The 19063-nt window shown below is 32.4% G+C and overlaps 1 protein-coding gene across 1 annotated transcript in view; it reads left to right on the top strand.

Moving 5' to 3' along the window:
- The first annotated feature begins 213 nt into the window (after window positions 1–213).
- LOC129216325 (myotubularin-related protein 13-like) overlaps window positions 214–19063 on the top strand; it is a 60029-nt gene continuing 41179 nt past the window's right edge. The window contains exons 1-6 of the mRNA XM_054850536.1: window positions 214–331; window positions 7707–7792; window positions 12821–13093; window positions 14327–14429; window positions 16237–16353; window positions 17576–17708. Coding sequence (XP_054706511.1) covers window positions 277–331; window positions 7707–7792; window positions 12821–13093; window positions 14327–14429; window positions 16237–16353; window positions 17576–17708 — 767 coding nt within the window. The 5' untranslated portion in view covers window positions 214–276. The remainder of the gene's footprint in view (window positions 332–7706; window positions 7793–12820; window positions 13094–14326; window positions 14430–16236; window positions 16354–17575; window positions 17709–19063) is intronic.

Below are 19063 nucleotides of genomic sequence, written 5' to 3'. Positions count from 1 at the left end.
TTATTCTATGAGCCTAACCGGTTGATCTACCGGTCAACCTCAACTTAAGTTGGTTGATTGGTTGAGTGAACCACGTGATATTTTTGACCAATTATAGGTAATTTTCACCTGCGTGTTATTCGTCTGCGCAAGTAACCGGGGGTAAAGGCTTGTCGGCTTGTCTTTATGCAATTCGATTATTATAGTCAGATGTCAAATGAAGTGGTGATTCAAGGAAAAATGGAGGTTTCATGATGATATGTTGGGAGTTACTTTTTTGTGTTTTGCGTGGGAAGAATGTCACGCCTTGCTGACTACTTTGTTGTAGTCGGCTTCGATCACGATAAAGAACGTAAGTGGGCCAAAAAATATCCCTTGAAGCCAAAATTTAGTTTCAGTAACTTGATTTCATTTTTTGACTGGTTCCCAAACAAACCACAACCACAAAACTCTTAATTGTATCGTGACTTTTTGTTTTAAATTTCATTGAGTATATAAACTCATTTATATTTTCCTATTCAGAGAACAACATTAATATTTTCTCTTATGAATAGATAACGAACATTTTGATTGTCATGCATAGAATAATCGTTTAAAGAACTTGTAAACATAACTTTCCATCTCATTTTACTTGCACTACAATTATACTCTTTGCTCAAACAAATGCTGCTGAGAGATAATCACATTTTCCCATCGCCTGTACGCTTATTTTAATTTCAAAAACTGAATTTCATGATATCCAGAAATTTGATTTAAAATAAAGAAAAGTTATATCGTTCGTTCGGAGTCAAGTCATTTAAAATATTTACTACCCTAGAATAGTGAAAAACTTCAATGGCAAAAATGTAACAAGTTAACCAGTTGTAGCTCAGAAATCGACTTTCATCAATCGAAATTTCGCCAATGATATTTAACGTTATTATTTTGCTATTGATTGATAGAAAACACATGTTCATTTTCATTGCAGCAAATGTTGATTCTTAAAAGCATAATTTTTTTGACAAATGAGTATGGAAAAGTAAATTATTTAATACCTATTGATCAAGGCTGTGACAAAGGGATTATAAATCTCTCCCATTGAGGAAAATAATAATAATAACAAAATAAAAGTATATAGTACATTCAACTGAAATAAGCTTTGTTAAAGTTTTTCCATGCTTTTTTTCAACATTTTCTTTGAAGTTTTTTTGCTGCAATTTAAGATAATCCTCTTTTTACAGACTGAAATAATTTTTTGAAAGAACAGTGGTGGAAAAATTGCTGGATTGTCTGGCAATACAAAGCATCAATTGGATTTCTTCTTATAAGAAAGTTGTTAATGATTTTTGCATTTCACAAAAAGAGAAAATCGTGGCCGCTATGAAGAAGCATAGTATTTGTGCGTCATGTAATTTGCATGTGTGTAATCAGGGTTTATTGGTAATCAGCTTTCTTTAAATCATGATTTCAATCAAGTGATTAAAAAAAATCATTGATTTAAATCAGTTGATTTGAATCAGATGATTTTTAAAAGCAAATCATTAATTAAATCGGTTCATTTTGTTTTAATAAATTAATTTTGCATTTTTAGAATGTATTGCTCTAAATTTAACTACATTGCATTATACAATCTTAACTTCAACAAGCAAAATTACATAGATCCCTCTTTCTATGTGTGAAACAGATTTTCACTCTTGAGAGATCCAAAATTACCGTTCGATTCCGTACAGAACCAAAAAAATTTGCAGTTTTTCTTTACACCATCATTATATAGTTAAGCAAAGCTATTGCTCAACATATTCTTAATACTAAAACGTGCATGATGGGAAGGAAACCGCATTTTTAAGCAAAGCTTAAAACAAAATCACTTCTTTTCTAAATATTATTATAATGTATTTATACGTTTTTAAAGTGTATTGAATAGAAAGATAACTTATCTTAGTTTTAAAAGTAAGCTGAATAAATTCATCTACCGTACAAAATATACTATGTTTATAAATGTAAAGTAATTAATAACTATAAATTTATGAAGATTTGAAAAAAAAATAGATTTAAATAAAAAAAAATCTGACTTTTTTGATTTTTTAAAAAAATTAGCAAACCCAGTACTCTTTCTTATTTTGCTTACTAAGCTTTACTTCAGAATCAAGAACTTGATATAGGGGCAGTTCTCAAAAGGTGGGAGCAAACACAGACCTCAACTTTGAAGCTTCAACACCAAATAACTTTCATTTTAATTAACTCAAAAATTTTTGAGTTAAATTATAATACTGTAGAGAGACAAGAATTGACATAAATTATGGAAAAAATGCTCTTTAAATGCCCTTAAAAAATATTTTCTTTGCTAAAAGGCGCAATTTTGGACATACCAAAACGTTAACTGAGCAAATGTACCATTAAAGAAAAATTTTTTTAAATTATTTCCATACGTTTCAAAAAAAATTTAAAGGTATTAATCTTACACTGAATAATTTTTTGTTAATATTTTACACAAATAACAAAAGTAAAGACAGATTATTCACTTTGTAAACGATTTTAGAAAATAGTAAGTTTGAAATTTGATGCATGTCCAAAATTTACGATCTTTAAAATGCTATTTTTTGAGAACTAAGTATATGATGTTTTCATTTTAAAGGTGTTTATCGAGCCTCGGAATCAATTTTTAATTGTTTAAAAGTGTTTTCATAAGCTTTTATGCAGTATCTTAGAAGAAAAATAATTTTTTTTAAACGTACATGTGAGATGTCCAAATGGCGTTACGATCTTGACGCCGATAATTCTGTCCATTTATTCATAATTTTTGATGATCTACTGTCTTCTAACCTCAATAAAAAACGTTATTATAATGTTATCTTCTTTAATCCATTGGTGTTCTGCATAATTAATATGTTACACATTGAACAATACATAAATTACAGTAGAAACATGGCTGCTTATGATCGAACCGAAAACCATTTTGCGCTAAAATCGCCAAGCAAACCTCCGTTGGCGACAACACAGTATACGATAAGCTAAAGGTTACCAGAGGGGAATTCCAATTTGACACATGTAGTTTATCGTCAGCTGTACCAGTTTTGGCGACTTTATCACCTGCGCTAGCAATTTTTTTTTTCCGCTTTTATTATTTTAGAATTCTTTTTCTCTTCTTTCTTTTGGAAACATAATTTAACGATCTCCAAATAGAAATACGAATTTCTTTCTTCAATAATTTTTTTAGACATCATTTTAATTCTTATGACATTAGAAAAAATATTCATTATTAAAACTGATGTCACTTTTTACAATTGTATTATTTTTAATTTGAAGCTTTTTTTTAACTTTGCATCAATTTCTTCAAAATCATTCCAAAACTTTATTAAATGTAAGGAGCAGCATGTATAGCCATTCAAGTATTTCATTAATATCCTCTTTATTATTAAATTGCAAAATTTAAAAAGTAGTAAATAAAATTTTCATTGGAAAAGTTAAAAATCAGATTAACAATTGTCAAAAATGGTGAAACTTACGTTATGATGATGTCCAAAATCCATTACCTACAGGAAAACAATGTCCAAAATCTGTTACCTACAGATTGCTGATTTAATTTGCTAATTAACAATTTTTACAAATACCTGCTGTCTTTTCATGTTCATATATTGTGTTCTAGGTATGCATACTATAGAATAAAATCAAAATTGATGTCAAATTCGAAAATTTTTGAAATTGCTCAAAGTTAACTTTTTTGTTCCCACCTTTTGAGAACTGCCCATAGGTGATATTACTATTCTTTACTAAATAATTTTTAATTTAATATTAAATTCTTTTTACAATGTACTGAATAGAAAACAGATAATAAATCTCCATTCTAAATAAACTGCAATATAAATCAAAATTTCTGTTACTAGCAGCTGTCGGAATTTATCTTCTTGGGCAATGGTTTCAACCTGGGGTTGATCGTTCCGAAGTGGCCATTTGGCTCCTCAAGCGAGTGATAAACACGTGAGGGGGGATAGGAGGCGATGAGTATTTAAGAGATAAAATAATAATTAGAAGAAAAAGCCAGCAGATATAGGAAATGCAAACATTTACAAAATTGATTGTTAAGAGTAAAGAGTTCAGACAAAGAATCACAAGTCAAAAAAGGAGCAAATTAAAGTTCAGAAGTTTCCTCCTCGTACCTCAGTTTCACCTTGAGGACTTATTGCATCATTCATCATCAAGTTCATGCACTTTTAATTTTCTTTTTAAAACTTTTACTACAAACTGGGGTAGACGTCTACCCTAAGTAAGCTGGGTTTTGAGTACTTTTAACCAGGTTTTCAGCACTTTTTGCTGTTCAAATCGTATTTTCACCAACTAAACCGTAATAGAATTGAATTAGCCCTTCACCATTCTGTGCGGTATTTTCTGAATGATTTTACGAGCGAAAAACGATTACTGTACACATATTGGGTATGCCAAGGCCAGATTTAGACTTAAGGGGACCCAAATGCTATCTCAGGCATGATGGCCCATGTTTTTATGCATACAACTTTTATGTTTGGGACAAAACAGACAAAGTATGGAAGTTTTTAAAATTGTAACATGTGGGTTTTTTGCTCTTAGGGGGCCATTCGTTAATTACGTAAGGGTCCCGAGGGAGAGGGAGGATTGGAAAAATCTCTACATACCCTTACTTTGTGTGTGTGTGGGGGGGGGGAGGGGTCAAACCCATTCTTACTTAATATTTTCCAAGTTGATATTTTACATTACAAATTGCGCGTTCAAGTGGTTTGGCAGAGATTATATTCCATTTTTGTCGGGGAAGGTAAGAAACATTAGGATGAGCTGTTATATTTGTTTTACGAATAATGAATAGTGTTGTTGTTATTGTTGTCGTGCAATTTGGGGTGCGCTGCTTCACTTTTCCAACTGTACTGTAATTTGGTGTGAAGTCAGACTTCTACAGTACACACATGCCATAAGGGCCCCTTCATATAAGGTAGGCAACCATTCACAGCACAACAACACATTCATACAAAGAAAGGACAAGGACATGAGAGAGAAAGTACATCCATGCCCAAGCCGGGATTCAAACCGTACCTTTCTGTCGCAGTCAGACTTCTCTGACCCAATAGTGAATTTAATAATGATTCCAGTGATATAATGATTCTAAGATTCGTTATTTTATTATTTTCAAAAACGAAATGGAATCTTACGTAAGAATAGGGGGTGGGGGGAATCTTACGTACCCTTACATGGTGGGAGGGAGGGGGTCAAAATCATACTTGCGTAATTAATAATGGCCTCTTATACATAAAACCATGTTTTTCCCAATTTTTTTAATGTTGCTTTTTTTTGTGTTGGATTCCTTTTGGAGGGAGAATCAGGAGAGTGATGCAAGAACCCTCTTCAAATGCAATATAGAATATCTTCAACATCTTGAGTGGGGAGGGGGGGGGGGAATCGGGAATTGTTTTGTAAAAAACGATATAAAATTCTGCATTTTGAGATAATTGATTGAAACTACAAAGCAATAGAGTATTCAGTCCTCTAGGATTTGATATCCAGAACCTCCAATTTTTTATCTGCTATTGTATCTTTAATATAAAGTCAATTCGCGATAACTCAAAGTCCGATAACTTGAATATTACTATAACTCGAAGTTTTTACGAAGTCCCAACCTCTTTATCTTTAATTCCATGCTAATTCTTCTCAATATCTCGAAGTTCATTTCCGTTAACTCGAAGTTTTTTCCAAGATGACTCAAAATTTATTTCGAAAGAAAGAAAATAAAAGAAAAACAAATGACTATGAGAGAAAAATTTATTCACCTTCACTTGCAATTCCTGCACAATAGACCTCTAAAGCAAGAAGAGCCCCTGAGCAGGATTGGCTTTCTGCCGGCAGAAACTTGTTTTTGCCGTGCCAGTGGTAGAAACTGGTTATAACCGATAAAAACCGGCAGAAACTGGCAAAAACTTAAAAGCGTCTTAAATACTCAAGTAATCACTAAATGATATTTGTATATGTAAAATAAAAAATTGAACTTTATTTCATCATTTTAAAAAATAAAATCCTAGCACTTGATTTAGTTCGAAAAGGGAACTTTTCAGTTGCAGATGCTCGTAATATTTGGATTAATCTAACAATGGAAGAAAAATCATATAGGTGCTTAGGAAAGAGGAGTGACATAAAGAATTAACCAGGCATTACTGATTGTAATTTGCTCGCTTATATGCTCATCTAAACTGCTTGTGATTGTAATTAACTTGTGCTTCAAGAAGAAAATGCCAGAATTTTACTAACCAATATTAACATAGATTTTCTACTTAATGTCACAGCTTTGCAAAACATACTGGCCACCTTAAACACTCCTCCTCCTTAAACCTCAAAACTTATTCTTAAACTCAAATTTTTACCATTATCCCAGTTACTAGTTGGTTCAGTTAAAAAAAAAAAAAAAAAGCAATAGAGGGAAGTTTCACGAACATTGCTTGTTCCTTGATGCATTCATTGCCTGCTAGCTCTTCTGCTCGAAGAATATTCTAAAACTTCTTATTTGTACATATTAAATTGAAAAACTGTTTAGATTTTAGAAACCACCTTTTCCAAAGGGCAACTGCAGTTTCTAAACAATGTAACATTTGATTTTGAATTGTGATAATATTGTAATTAAATTATACTTTGGTTAACAACTAATTATTTTCTCCATGTTTTTTCTATTGTATGTCAATAATTACTTTTTTGAGTTTTGCCAGTTTCTGCCTCAAATGTGGCAGGAAATGGTTTTTGCCATGCAGGCTTTAACCGGTTTCTACCAGTGGTTTTAACCACCTGGGCAGAAACTTGCCATTCCTGCCCCTGAGCCAATGTGCGATAAAGGAGTTACAGGTGTGGAAATGAGTTTGCTTGTTTTCTTTTGTTGTACTGTTTACGCTTTGACATGTTGCTGAACTATGAAATTCGTTTTTAAGCTGTCAAGTTGTACTTTTAATCAAAGATTGACCTAAGTTCAAATGCGTTCACCTTTGTTCTTTAGTTCGATTATTTGCTGATAAGTTCCCGAGAAACGGAGTGAGTTTTCTTTACTATTAAAGATGTCTAAGCAAGTACACTGTCAATGATAATAAAAGAAAAATAGAAACTTCTAAAGCATTAGAATCCATGAATCCGAATTTGAAATGAATGAAGATGTGCACCTATCCTGAAGTAGAATCAGCTCTATTGAAGTGGTTCCATCAATATTGAAATCAAAACCATGCTTTTGATTTTTTTCTCAATTTTTGATTAAACTGTGCATATTATGTTGAAAAACTTTTAAGTTCTGTAATTTTGTCTGTTATATGCATATATTAATTAAAATATTCGATGGTTTCTAATATTGAAATGTTGAAAACAGAAACTAGCGGTAAGTCGAACTCCTGATAAGTCAAAGTTTTTCATTGGTCCCTTTAGATTCGAGTTATCACGAATTGACTGTATTATTAAATTGTAGGAATAAGACATTTTTACTGTATTAATGCTCTTGATTTTTTTTTGGAATATTAATATTTTAATCTATTGGCCATTTGTTTGCCAATCAATACTAAACTGGTTTCTGTAAGTAGGGAGAATAAAAGACATAAATAATGAAGATAAATTTAAATATAAAATGTTAAAATTTTGCTCTTGATTGGGTCACTTTGAAAAATTCTATGTTTTGATTTGCGTACTTTTCAGCCTCAATTTTTGAAATTTAGAAAATATTTTATCTGTTTGCTTCTCGTTAAAAAAAATGCGTTTTCCAGGTGGTGGTCTCAGCTCTGGCAAAGTTCTTCAAAGATTTCCAGAAAAAGATTGGGATGATACTCCATTTATTGATGGTATTGAATTGGTGAGAACGAATCTTTTTTAATCTTTATGACTCCTTCATTTATAATTTTAATAAGTATTTTTTGAATGAATATCATTTTTAATGACAACTTTAATACAATATTTATTTTATATATCTCTTTGTTGGAAAGAGTTCAAAGAAAGGCTTCTAGGCTAGTAAGGGACTTTTAGATTTAGATTATGATACCAGATTTAGAAGGCTTGATATAAAATGTTAATAAGTTTTGTATGGCCTGGAATGAAGGAGATTCAAAGGAGACGTTATTCAGTTGTTTAAATTTATCAAAATGAAAGATGCTTATGATTTAAACTTTTGCACAGAAAGCAGGACAAAGGGTCATTGTTTTAAGCTATTGAAATCACAGGCTAACCTAGAAATAAGGAGGAAATAAGGAGGACTACTTTAGTAGGGTTGTGGGCACTTGGAACAGCTTACCGGAAGAGGCTGTAATAAGCAAGGTATAAATATGTTTAAGAGGGCCAGTGATCTTCATTGAGGGCTAATAAATTGACTAAAATCAGCCTAACTGGGCCAAGAGCTTATTGCCTGTCATCAATTTTTTATAAATTAGGGCAAGGGTGTTCAAGAGGGCAAATTTATGTTGCAAATTGCACTATTAAAATTTTTAGGGGGGGGGGGGTGCTTCTAAGCAATTGAGAGAGTGTGCCATTGCCATTGGGGGGATGGGTGCCCTTTAATTTGAGTGCACCTTTACTTGTACTTTACGCTTAAACAATAGAACATTAGCCTGATGTTACTTTTAAAATTCATGACAACAACTCAATAGTTATTTGCAATATCATGACAGCTCAGTTATGTCATCCAGAGACTGCAGTTTTGTCCTTGTAATGGACTCGTCAGTCTGGAGTAGACAATAATTGAGCTGGAGGCAGATGTCATCTCATTGAAGCTGAGAGTGCCAACAAACTGCCAGCTAAAATAAATTTAGCACACCATTGAGAGTCCTTAGCAATGGTGAAGTTGAACTTGTCAGTTGAAGCTTGGGTATTAAGCTGTAAGTTACCGGTAACTTATTGTTTAGTACCCATTTTGTTTGTATCATCTATATTTGACAGGGGGTGGGCTGGGCTGGGGGGGGGGGGAGAGGGTGATACAGATCACTTGCTTGTGGTGCCAACTGCGCAATCTAAACTATCTGTACAAGGCTACAAGGTTTCACTCTTGTTACGACAACGCTGCAACATCTGGAGCCTTGCTCTGCTCTGGACCAAAGTAAAGAATTCTCGGACAACCTTTTCCGGGAGGCCCATCTATATACTGGTCAAAGTCCTGGTTTGCATATTTTTCAATATGATATAAATATAGATGTATTGTCTTCAGGGTTCGTACGGGTCATGGAAATCCTGGAAAGTCATGGAAAAAAAAATAAACAAATTTCAGACCTGGAAAAGTTATGGAAAATTAATATTTTCATAAAAGTCATGGAAATTTATTTCAAGTCATGAAAAAATGTCTTGGGCAGTAAGAAAGCAACAATTACTAAAAGAGCGCTAGAAAATTGAGTGATTTAGTAATATTGCATATAAATTGAACGATCTCAAAAACAAATCCGAGTTTTGGAATCCAATTTCATCCGCTTCTGTAACAGCCGCTCACCTTTTTTTATGATGTGATTTTACTACTGGGGCATTACTAATTTTGAACCCACCATTATTTTCAGTACTTCTTATATTTTATATTCTGTAGCAGTTGATTCACACTTTCTTGATTTTGCCACACTCCCTCAAAAAGTGTAATTCAATTGTATCCGAGTTCGTTTTAACTACTTGTAAAAAGTTCATTATTAAATTCTTCAGAGTTTATCTTGATATGTTGAAGGTTTTAGAATGAAGACTTTAGTCAGGCAATAGAACATAGAAATAGGGGAATTCTAATACTCTAAAACAGTAGTGCCCAACATATAGCTCACAAAACTGATCCTTTTAGCCAGCTGGAATATCTGGTTTGGAAAAATGCATTTACTGTAAAAAGTGGCTTTACTTTAATGAACGAATTGGCTGTCCAGTTACTTGAGTGATTAGATGCACTATTGACCTCAAAGGGCAGTGATTTTATGAAATAAATTTATTATTTTAAACTTATTCAATTTTTATCCCATTCATTACTATTCTGTCCTATTTATTAAATATTTATTAGACATTTAAACATCAGTGTATTGCATTCATTATATTTTTATTTTACTTAAATTTATGTGATGAAGACAAATAATAATTTATTACTTTCAGCAGTATGCACTGATATTTTTTTTCAGTCACAAGTAAGTGCTCCAATGAGATAATCGCACTCATGTAAAAGTTTTTCTAATGCCCATTTCCGAAAAAATTGGCAAGTTTGACATTAAATAGTACTACTGTCTTCATGCAACAAGGTCATGAAAATTTTTATGAAGTCATGAAAAAGTATTGGAAAAGTCATGGAATTTTTTTATCCAAATTGAGTATGAACCCTGTGTCTTCCACCTTGAGAAAAAATGTAAAAAGAATAATAGTACCTTTGTGCTGAAAATAAATAGATAAAAACAACATTACAACAGTAGCACAAAAGCATAGGCAGATTTACGGGGGTGTTAGGTAATGCGCCGCACCCCCAGAATTTTTGGTTGAATTTTTGAAATAAATAAATAAATAAAATGAAATATATTTTATCAGGAAAAAAAATTTCATCAGGATGTTGGTAAAAAAACTTATATTTTCTATAGCTACAATGAAAGTTAATTTACTCAAAATACAGTAATATACAGTTTTTTGTGTGACCCGGTCACCACACATCGCCAGTGCGAGAGAAATTGTGCTATGCATTAGGAAGTACTACAAGTACAAGTGATCGTCTTAAATTAAAAATAAAAAAACCCGACCCCCAACCGAGTCGCAAATGTAGAATCAAGAGGGAAAATTTAAAATCCTTATACGATTAAACCAATTACGAGTATTTTATTTGTTAACAAACAGAAACTGGCAACAGATAAAAATTTTAAATCATTGCTTTTAATTTCTTTGTCGGCCAAAAATAAATTCTGTTACCAATCACTTGAATGAAGGCTTAGCCGTATTTAAAATCTGCTTTAAAAAAAGTTATAATTTGAATTCTATATAACATGGAAGTTCAGAACTACTAAATGAAAAATTTTTTAATATGTTTTCACTGCAAAAATCGCAAAAAACTTTTCAGAGGTTTTTAATTAATATCTTCGTTAATTAATGTCATTCAAAGACGCAACCTAGCCAAGAACACTCTTGATCAACTCTCCTTTCGAGCCAAATTTTTTTTTTCAAAATCGGTCCATCCATTTAGATGCTAGAGTGTGACAGACAAACACATAGATACACAGACACGTCAAGCTTATAACCCCCTTCCTTTGTGTGTCGAGGGTTAAAAAAAGAAAGATAACAAATAATTAAATGCATCAAATAAAAACATTTCTTAAATTATTTATTATTCAGTACTGTGCATGGGTGCAACACCTTCAGTCTCAAGACGGATTTCCGTCTTGCTGAAATTTCCGAGATGGAGGGCGGGACGGAAACCAAATTCGACTATTTTCCTTCAGGTTTTACTTGGAAAAAAAAAAAAAAGGAAAATTAGGTATTTGAAAAATATGCTTTATTTATCATGCCCTTCTACAACCACGAATTTACATCGACATTCTCTTGGTTTTTCGCTATGAGCTTGTTTTGTTTGCTACGTGCTGCTGGAGGCGTGACTTTTAGACATGCTCCATTTGTCTTTTTTTAGGTAGCTCTGTTACTGCAAACTCACTGCATAGCATCGACATTTATGCTTAATGGTTTTAAATTAATAAAAGAAAAACACATAAAAGAGAAAAAAGTTGAAAACATGGAAAAATAATTATGAATATCCATATATTAATGTGTATAGAAAACTTTAAAGTATTTTCTTGCAGTCTTTATGATCTGGAACGGATCATGGATGCTGACCATCTCGTCATTTGCCCAGCTCTTTCCAATACTGGGTGTTCAAGGGCTTTTTGGACTCATAGGCTTTTGCTACAGTTGCTTTTTTATTATTTTATTTAATTTGTATCTTTGTCCACTTGTTTATATCCTTAATCCAGTTGTTCTTTTGTATTTGTAGTTGCCTTAAAATCTTGCCATTAGAAATAAATACAAAAAAAAAAAAAAAAAACGCAGTTTCAATTATAAATCGTTTTGTTTCAATTCAATGAAATCAACTTATTTCTCAGCAGTGAAAAATTTAATCAAAACATGAAAATATTAACCGCCAACATAATTCTGTTGCCTCGATTGAGTGACGTCATAGTTCAGCGCTTTAGCCTTCTGTTGAGACAGCATTGGTTGAACCGAAAAATTGCTTCAGTCACTGGTCTGGTCAGTGCTAATTCTATATTAGCTGCCAGTTTGTTTGATACTCTTGGCTTCCTTAATAGGTTTTCCACCTCCAGCTCAGTCACTTCCTTTGCCGGGCTGATGAGTGCTAATAAGCATGAAACTGCAGTCCTCGGCTGGAATAACTGACCTGGCGATGTATTTCATGTTTCTGTGTTTGAAATATACATAGTTGCTCCAAATTGATGCAATATTAAAATTTTTGCTGCTGCAAACTGCTCTATACTCGCCATTTTCCTGCTCCCAAGATTGCTCGAGAAGCAAGTTTCGGTCGGCACATCCCTCACACTGTTTCAAGAATTTTTTTTTTCAATTCAGGATTGTGAGCTTGTGGGTGAAAGGCTTTTTTCTTTTGTTCTTTCATCCATAAGCTCATATCTTCTGCTTTGAAAAAAAGGTTCCTTTTAACCCTGAAACACATGGTTACAGTAACTTGCAGTTTTTGTGCTTTATCAGCATTATTTTTTAGCTATTTAAAGCATTTTTTTTTCATGCATCAATTTTAAATATCTTCTTAAATTTCACTTATTGTCTTTTTTAGTTTTGGTTGATTAAAAATAAATACTTAGTTGCATTACTTATAATTTGCTATGAGATTCTTTTTTTAAATGATTTTTGATTTGATTTTGATTTAATGTTTCAGTTTTGCCAACCACAAGGCTGGACTCTGTCCACTGTACGCCAACAGCCAACATTCTTTGTATCAGTACTCACTGATATCGATGCAAATAGGCATTATTGTGCATGTTTATCGTTCAATGAACCTGTTGCTATTACACCCAGTAAACCTCCTGATGAAGAAGGTGAGGAGGAAACAGTGGAGCCCACTGGGGGGTTGGTACAGCATCATTCCATTATGTATGCCCCCAAGTGCTTGGTCTTGGTATCCAGGCTAGATTACTTTTCTATATTTCGTGTAAGTAAATCAAAATATGAAAATATTAAATTGTTTGACTTAATTTAATTGTTTCTGATGAGATATGCAAAATAGGATTTGCTTAATCAGTGTTGGGTTTTTTAATTTTAAGTGTGTGTCAGTTCTTTCTGTTTTAGCAATAACACTTTTTTTTTGTTCTCAAATCTCTGGTTGTCTCTGATAACTTTTGAAAAATGTTTCTCAAGCTTTACTTAGCTGAAACACTCATAGGTGCTTCGTTTCTATTATATTCATGATGAATTTTTAGCATTTTTGTTGCAATTCACTTATTGCTTATTGTGATTTTCATGTCAATAAGTAATAAAAGTTCACAATGTTAAAAAAATAAAAAAATGTGTACTGCAAAATATTTTTTTCAGTGAAAAGACACTTATAAGATATCAAATTTAATACAAATGGATATTGAGTTTAACTTACTGATAATAAGAGCAAAGTAGTGGAAAGTATTAATGTATCTTTTAAAGAGTGATTATTTTTATAGCGAATTTAATGATAGCAGTGAAGGGGTGATTAACTACATTCATTGCCATCAAAATCCCAACATCTTGTCAGATAAATGAAATTTTAATTTTTTAAAAGTGAACCAATTCCGCAGTTCATTAGTTCCTGTAACTTTTTATGATGTGTTAGAGTATATATCACAAGATTAAAGTGTTCATGATGAGGATTTGAACCCATCTAGGGAAACTATTCATAAAGAAGATTGAATCAAGAAGTGGTGGCTGGTGGATCATGGAATAAAGTTGTTATTGAGAAAAAGATAGGCAAAAACATCAAAGGGACACAATATTGGAAAACATTGTGAAAGAAGTTATATTACTTTTGAACCACATTGTTTAAGCAGTAAGTTATCCCCTAAACCAGGGCTTTAAGGCAGAACTACATTACATGTAGTTTCATGTTAGTATATTGCACATATTTTTAGTTTCCATGGCAGTAACATTTATGAAAGGGAAGTAAAATGAAGAGAAACATGAATAGGAAATTAAGCTCCACAAATTTAGTTTTGTAAAATATTTTTTAAAATAAACTTTCTTTTTTTTTATGTTTGGAGAATTAAAGAGCGTGATAAATTTATGCTCAAAATTTTTAAAAAGTATTTCATTTGCTTAGAAATTAATTTTTATTGAAATTATTAGTGTCTTATAATTCATATGAAATTTTTGGTAGTAGTTTCATTGTCTTTATTTTCTCTGTGCCTCTGTTCTTCAGAATTGTTTAGGCATCATCTATACTGTGTACATAGATAACATTGCTGTACAGATGGAGACGCTGATTGGAAATATATTAGGTTCTGTTCAAGTGCCCCTTCCAGGTATGTTGTAGTACAGTTTTTTCAGTGTAATATTACTTACTTATGTAACACTTATAAATGAATGGTTCAAGACACTTCATTCAAGTTGTACTTAATATATTTATTTTGAGGGATCAAAATTCAAGGCAGGTTGTTGAGATTGCTGCCAAAATTTCTCAGATCCACTCCTTGAAAATGATTAACCCATTACCCGCTGGTGTTGCGTTGACGCAACGGTTATAATAAATATCCATAGAAACTACACTAGAAATCTAATTTTTTTATCGCTTGCTAATTTGAATTTAAGAATGTTAGTAGAAATATGGTAAATAAAAAAATTGCTTTAATTTATATATATATATATATATATATATATATATATATATATATATATATATATATATATGATAAAAATTGTTTCTCTCACATGGTTTTTTTTTGACTAAATTTGTGATCCAGTTTTCTGTCAGAAAAAATAAAAATAAAAAAAAGTTTTGGTTTAGATATGAAATACTTTTAGTCAAGGTCACTTTTTATCAGGACATTCCTCAAAGAAACTGCTTCTGCTGGGGAGGAGGGGGAAGTAAAAACTGGCGTTGCATTGACGCAACGTCAGCGAAAAAGGGATAGACTGACTGTCTGTCTCAATTGCTTTAGGGTAGAACTATATTTCATTTTTATTCTGCGCGTTTTGACTGTGGAAGCTTTTTTTTTCGTCTCTGCCTTTCGAAGTGCCCAGAACAAGATATCTAACTTTGGAAGAAGCATTGGAACAGATTTACGAACAAAACTCGGATGATGATGAATATGAAGAAACAGATGTTGTTGTGCCACCAGAAATAACAGAAGCTAGTGATGAAGAAGAAGGCAATGACAACATTTTAAATAATGATAATGAAGTTTTATCGTGCGATACTGCAGGCAAAGTTGAAGTCCACGTAAAAAAAAGTTCAATTGTTCCAAATCCCGTAGTAAAAAAAAAAAAAAAAACGAAAAACAGAAGATTGGCAATGGACAAAACAGGAACCAATTGATAGGTATCAACCAAAAAATGAAGAACAGGTCCCCATTCAAGCTGTAAGACTCTAGAATGTAAAGCTAGTGTTGATATTTTTAATCTTTTTTTTTATTCCGATATTTTATCGCATCTTGTAGAACAAACAAATTTGTGTGCAAACAAATTTAAAATTTCTAAAATGCATTTATATGCCTATTTTATGTAAATTTCAGTTTGTTCTAAAGTGCTCGGCAAGTTTAAGAACCATAACTAAGATTATAAAAATTTCCTGTGTATAAAAAGCATTGAAACTGCTGAAGAATTTCTGATAAAACTACTTAGCATTAATACTCCTTTTCCGCTGACGTTGCGTCAATGCAGCACCCTATATTTGTAAAAGTACGTGCATTTTTGCTCCTTTTTAAGCATATTACTATTATATAGGTTCAGAATGATAACATTTATGATTTTTATCCAAAAAAAATAACGATTTCGAGTTTCGGCGGTTAATGAGTTAAGTTAGAGACTTTTATAAAAAGGAGAAATTGCTATTGGTAATTTAATGTTGATACTTAATTTAGCATGAAGATAACACTTGACAGTTTTATTGTAAGATTTTTTGTACTGCACATAATTCCTAATAAATTAGCATGTACCATGTGTATAAAGTATTCAAATCAGAAGTAGTCTGTATCTTTGTCTACCCGTCAGCACTGAACCCTCATACTTTAATTTGTCTCCATATTAACTGTCTAATGAATGCTAATGGAAGCACAAATAATCCTATGGCACTACACAAAGGAAAAATTGCTATTGTTTGTATTTTCATAGGTGGACCACAAGTTAGATTTTCAATAGGAGCTGGAGATAGGCAAGCTCTTCAGCCGCCTTTAAGTGCTACTCTTCCTGTTACTGGCACTACTGTATTTCAATTATTTGAAGAACTGGGTAACTTTACTTTTATTGCTAGAACTTCAGCAAAATAATTAAATCTGCTTTTGATAAGTAAATTAATGATAGTTTCTCTCAGTCGGTTGCTGGTTATAATTTCCAATAAAATTTCCTTATACCTCAAACATGTTTTTTTTTCATTCAGCGAATAATTACTACTTGTTACAAATATTTTTTAAAGGAATCTTCTGTCTTAAACTGTAAAAAAAAAAAAAGTAAAAGGTGTGATAAAGGGTGGGTTTTATGATTGGTACTTCAAATTCTCTCAATATTTCGGCGATCAAAGTAAACGTTTTTCTTTTTTTGCCAAATTTTCTGTTTCTTTATATTATTTGTATTTATACTAATAATAGACCTGAGTTTAGAAAATATCATATATTTTGATCACAACTAAAGCAAAAAAAAAAAAAAAAAATAAAAAAAATAAAGCGATGTAAATAGGCACTAATTTGCAGGAAACTACATATATGTGACATCTAACAAAAGGCTTGAGTTTGATATCTTTGCATCCATAAGTTCACTTCATTTGCATTGAAAAGGCGTCTCCTTGTAACCCCGAAACATGTCTGCTGTTTCCTGCAAATTAGTGTCTATATTTATGTTTTATTTTCATTTTTCTTTTCAAGCACAATGGTTCAATTCTCGCAATTAATGAAATTTTAAAAAATGTTAATATTAATTCCTTTATTATTACATGAAATATATTTATAATTACATGAATTACACAAAAATTTTGAATTATAGTAAAATTTAATGCAAATAAGCTCATTTAAAGCAATAATATGAATTAGTGCCGTCATTAGTGATTATTTATTGCTTTATTTTAAAAATTAAGAAAAAATGATAGCAATGTGAATTTAAAATACAAAGTCTTATGCATGAAATTTTTAGTTTCTAGTTTTCTCCTCAAAAATGGAACTTTATGGTTGGAGAGTGAAAAAATAAATCTTGTCAATAAATATTGTTATTTGTTTTCCCTTTTGTATAAAACAATAAAAAATATGAACAAAAAATCATTATAAATATCAGTTAACAAAAGAAAGCATAAAATTTTCTTGTCTTTTTCTTGACCTCTGCCATACACCCACATCTCATTCTCTCTCTCTCTCTCTCTCTCTCTCTCTCTCTCTCTATATATATATATATATATATATATATATATATATATATATATTAAATATATACTTAAATTTACATTTACAATGGTTTATACTTTCAGGTATACACAATGTAGTAATGCTGTTTTGTGCAGCAATGACCGAGCATAAAATACTTTTCCATTCCAGTAGCTATTCTCGCCTTACAGATGCTTGCCATGCTGTCACTGCCTTGATGTATCCCTTCAAATATAGGTAATTTTTTTTTTTTTTTTTTGCTTCCCTTCTATTACTGCATGTTTATGTTGTTGCTTATCCCACTTGGTAGACAGAAACATCAGACCAAGTCTATGAACCCGTGCGCTCTCAAACCCTCCAAAACAGCAATAGGGCAGGAGTAGAGCAGAACCTCTTCACAACTGATGCAGGAGAAGATATGAGCAGGAGCGGCTTAACCCATATTGCATTTGGGCCATTCAGAAAAAACTTTGAGACCAGTCACATGTCTTTGTGTTTGAGTGTGTTCACTTTATTGCCAAGCTAGTGCCGTTTGATCTTCTCTGCTGTTTGCCCTAAGTAAAGCAGCACCGGGACAGGTTGCTTTGTACCCCTCATGTGTAGGGGCCCGTCTACAAGTGGAGCAGATGTTTTGCTTGACTCGGGTTGCAATTTCTGAAGAAGAAAGGCATTCTTTAAGAGGAGAAACTCCTTGGCCCCCCCTCACGTGCCAGTCCACCAGTAACTTCATTTTCATATACATCCACATGTGAGGGTATCCACTGAAAAGTTGTTTTAAGACGTTTACTCAAGTATTTAAGGTGTTGGATTATATTCAGAGTCGTTTTATCACCATGTCTCCACCACTTAGACAGATGCTGAATAGAGTTTCGGCTATCGCTCAAAATCCAAACATCTCTTCTAACGCTACTCTGTGACACAATAGTTCAAAGCCTCATATGTTTATGTAATTATTATAGACTAAGTACAAATCTCTCTCGTTGCAAAGCATTCATTCATTTTATAAAGTGTCTAACTCAGGGGTCCCCACCTAGGGGTCAAGGGTCATGGTGCAGACTGTAGTATTGAAATTTTTAGGGTGGGGGGGGGGGGGGTTCTATCATTTTTTGGAGGGGGGAGGGAGGCTTAGTGGTATTTAGGGGTGTGTGCCCTTGCTCTTGGAAGGGGAGGCACACTTCTGATCTAGCTAGTGCTGTATCAAAGGGGAAAGTTGGAAGTTAACCTCTGTACGAACCCTTAATTTCAAGCCATATTGCGAATTCTATCATTTTAGTATATGTACATGTAAGAACTTCTCCCCCCTCCCTCCTCCCCAAGAGAAAATTCTGGTTCTTATTATGGCCCCATCCAAAAGAAAGTTCCACCTGTACCAGTGTCTCTAGCTGATTTTGAGCCATTCCCCAGAAAAATGGTCATTTTGCTCTGCATGCAACAGTTCACATATTTTATTAAAAATAATAATTTTAAACTGTATTGAAACATATTTAGTGGCTTAGGAAATCACAACCGTATGTCTGATTTCTAAGAAAAACATGTTTATTTTAAAAATTATTGCTTTTCAATGACACATGTGAGCAGAACAAAATGGCGAC

Source organism: Uloborus diversus, chromosome 2, assembly GCF_026930045.1.
Source record: "Uloborus diversus isolate 005 chromosome 2, Udiv.v.3.1, whole genome shotgun sequence".
NCBI classification, from domain to species: Eukaryota; Metazoa; Arthropoda; class Arachnida; order Araneae; family Uloboridae; genus Uloborus; species Uloborus diversus.
Note: the sequence above shows the minus strand (reverse complement) of the source record. Positions and strands in the feature narration are given on the sequence as shown.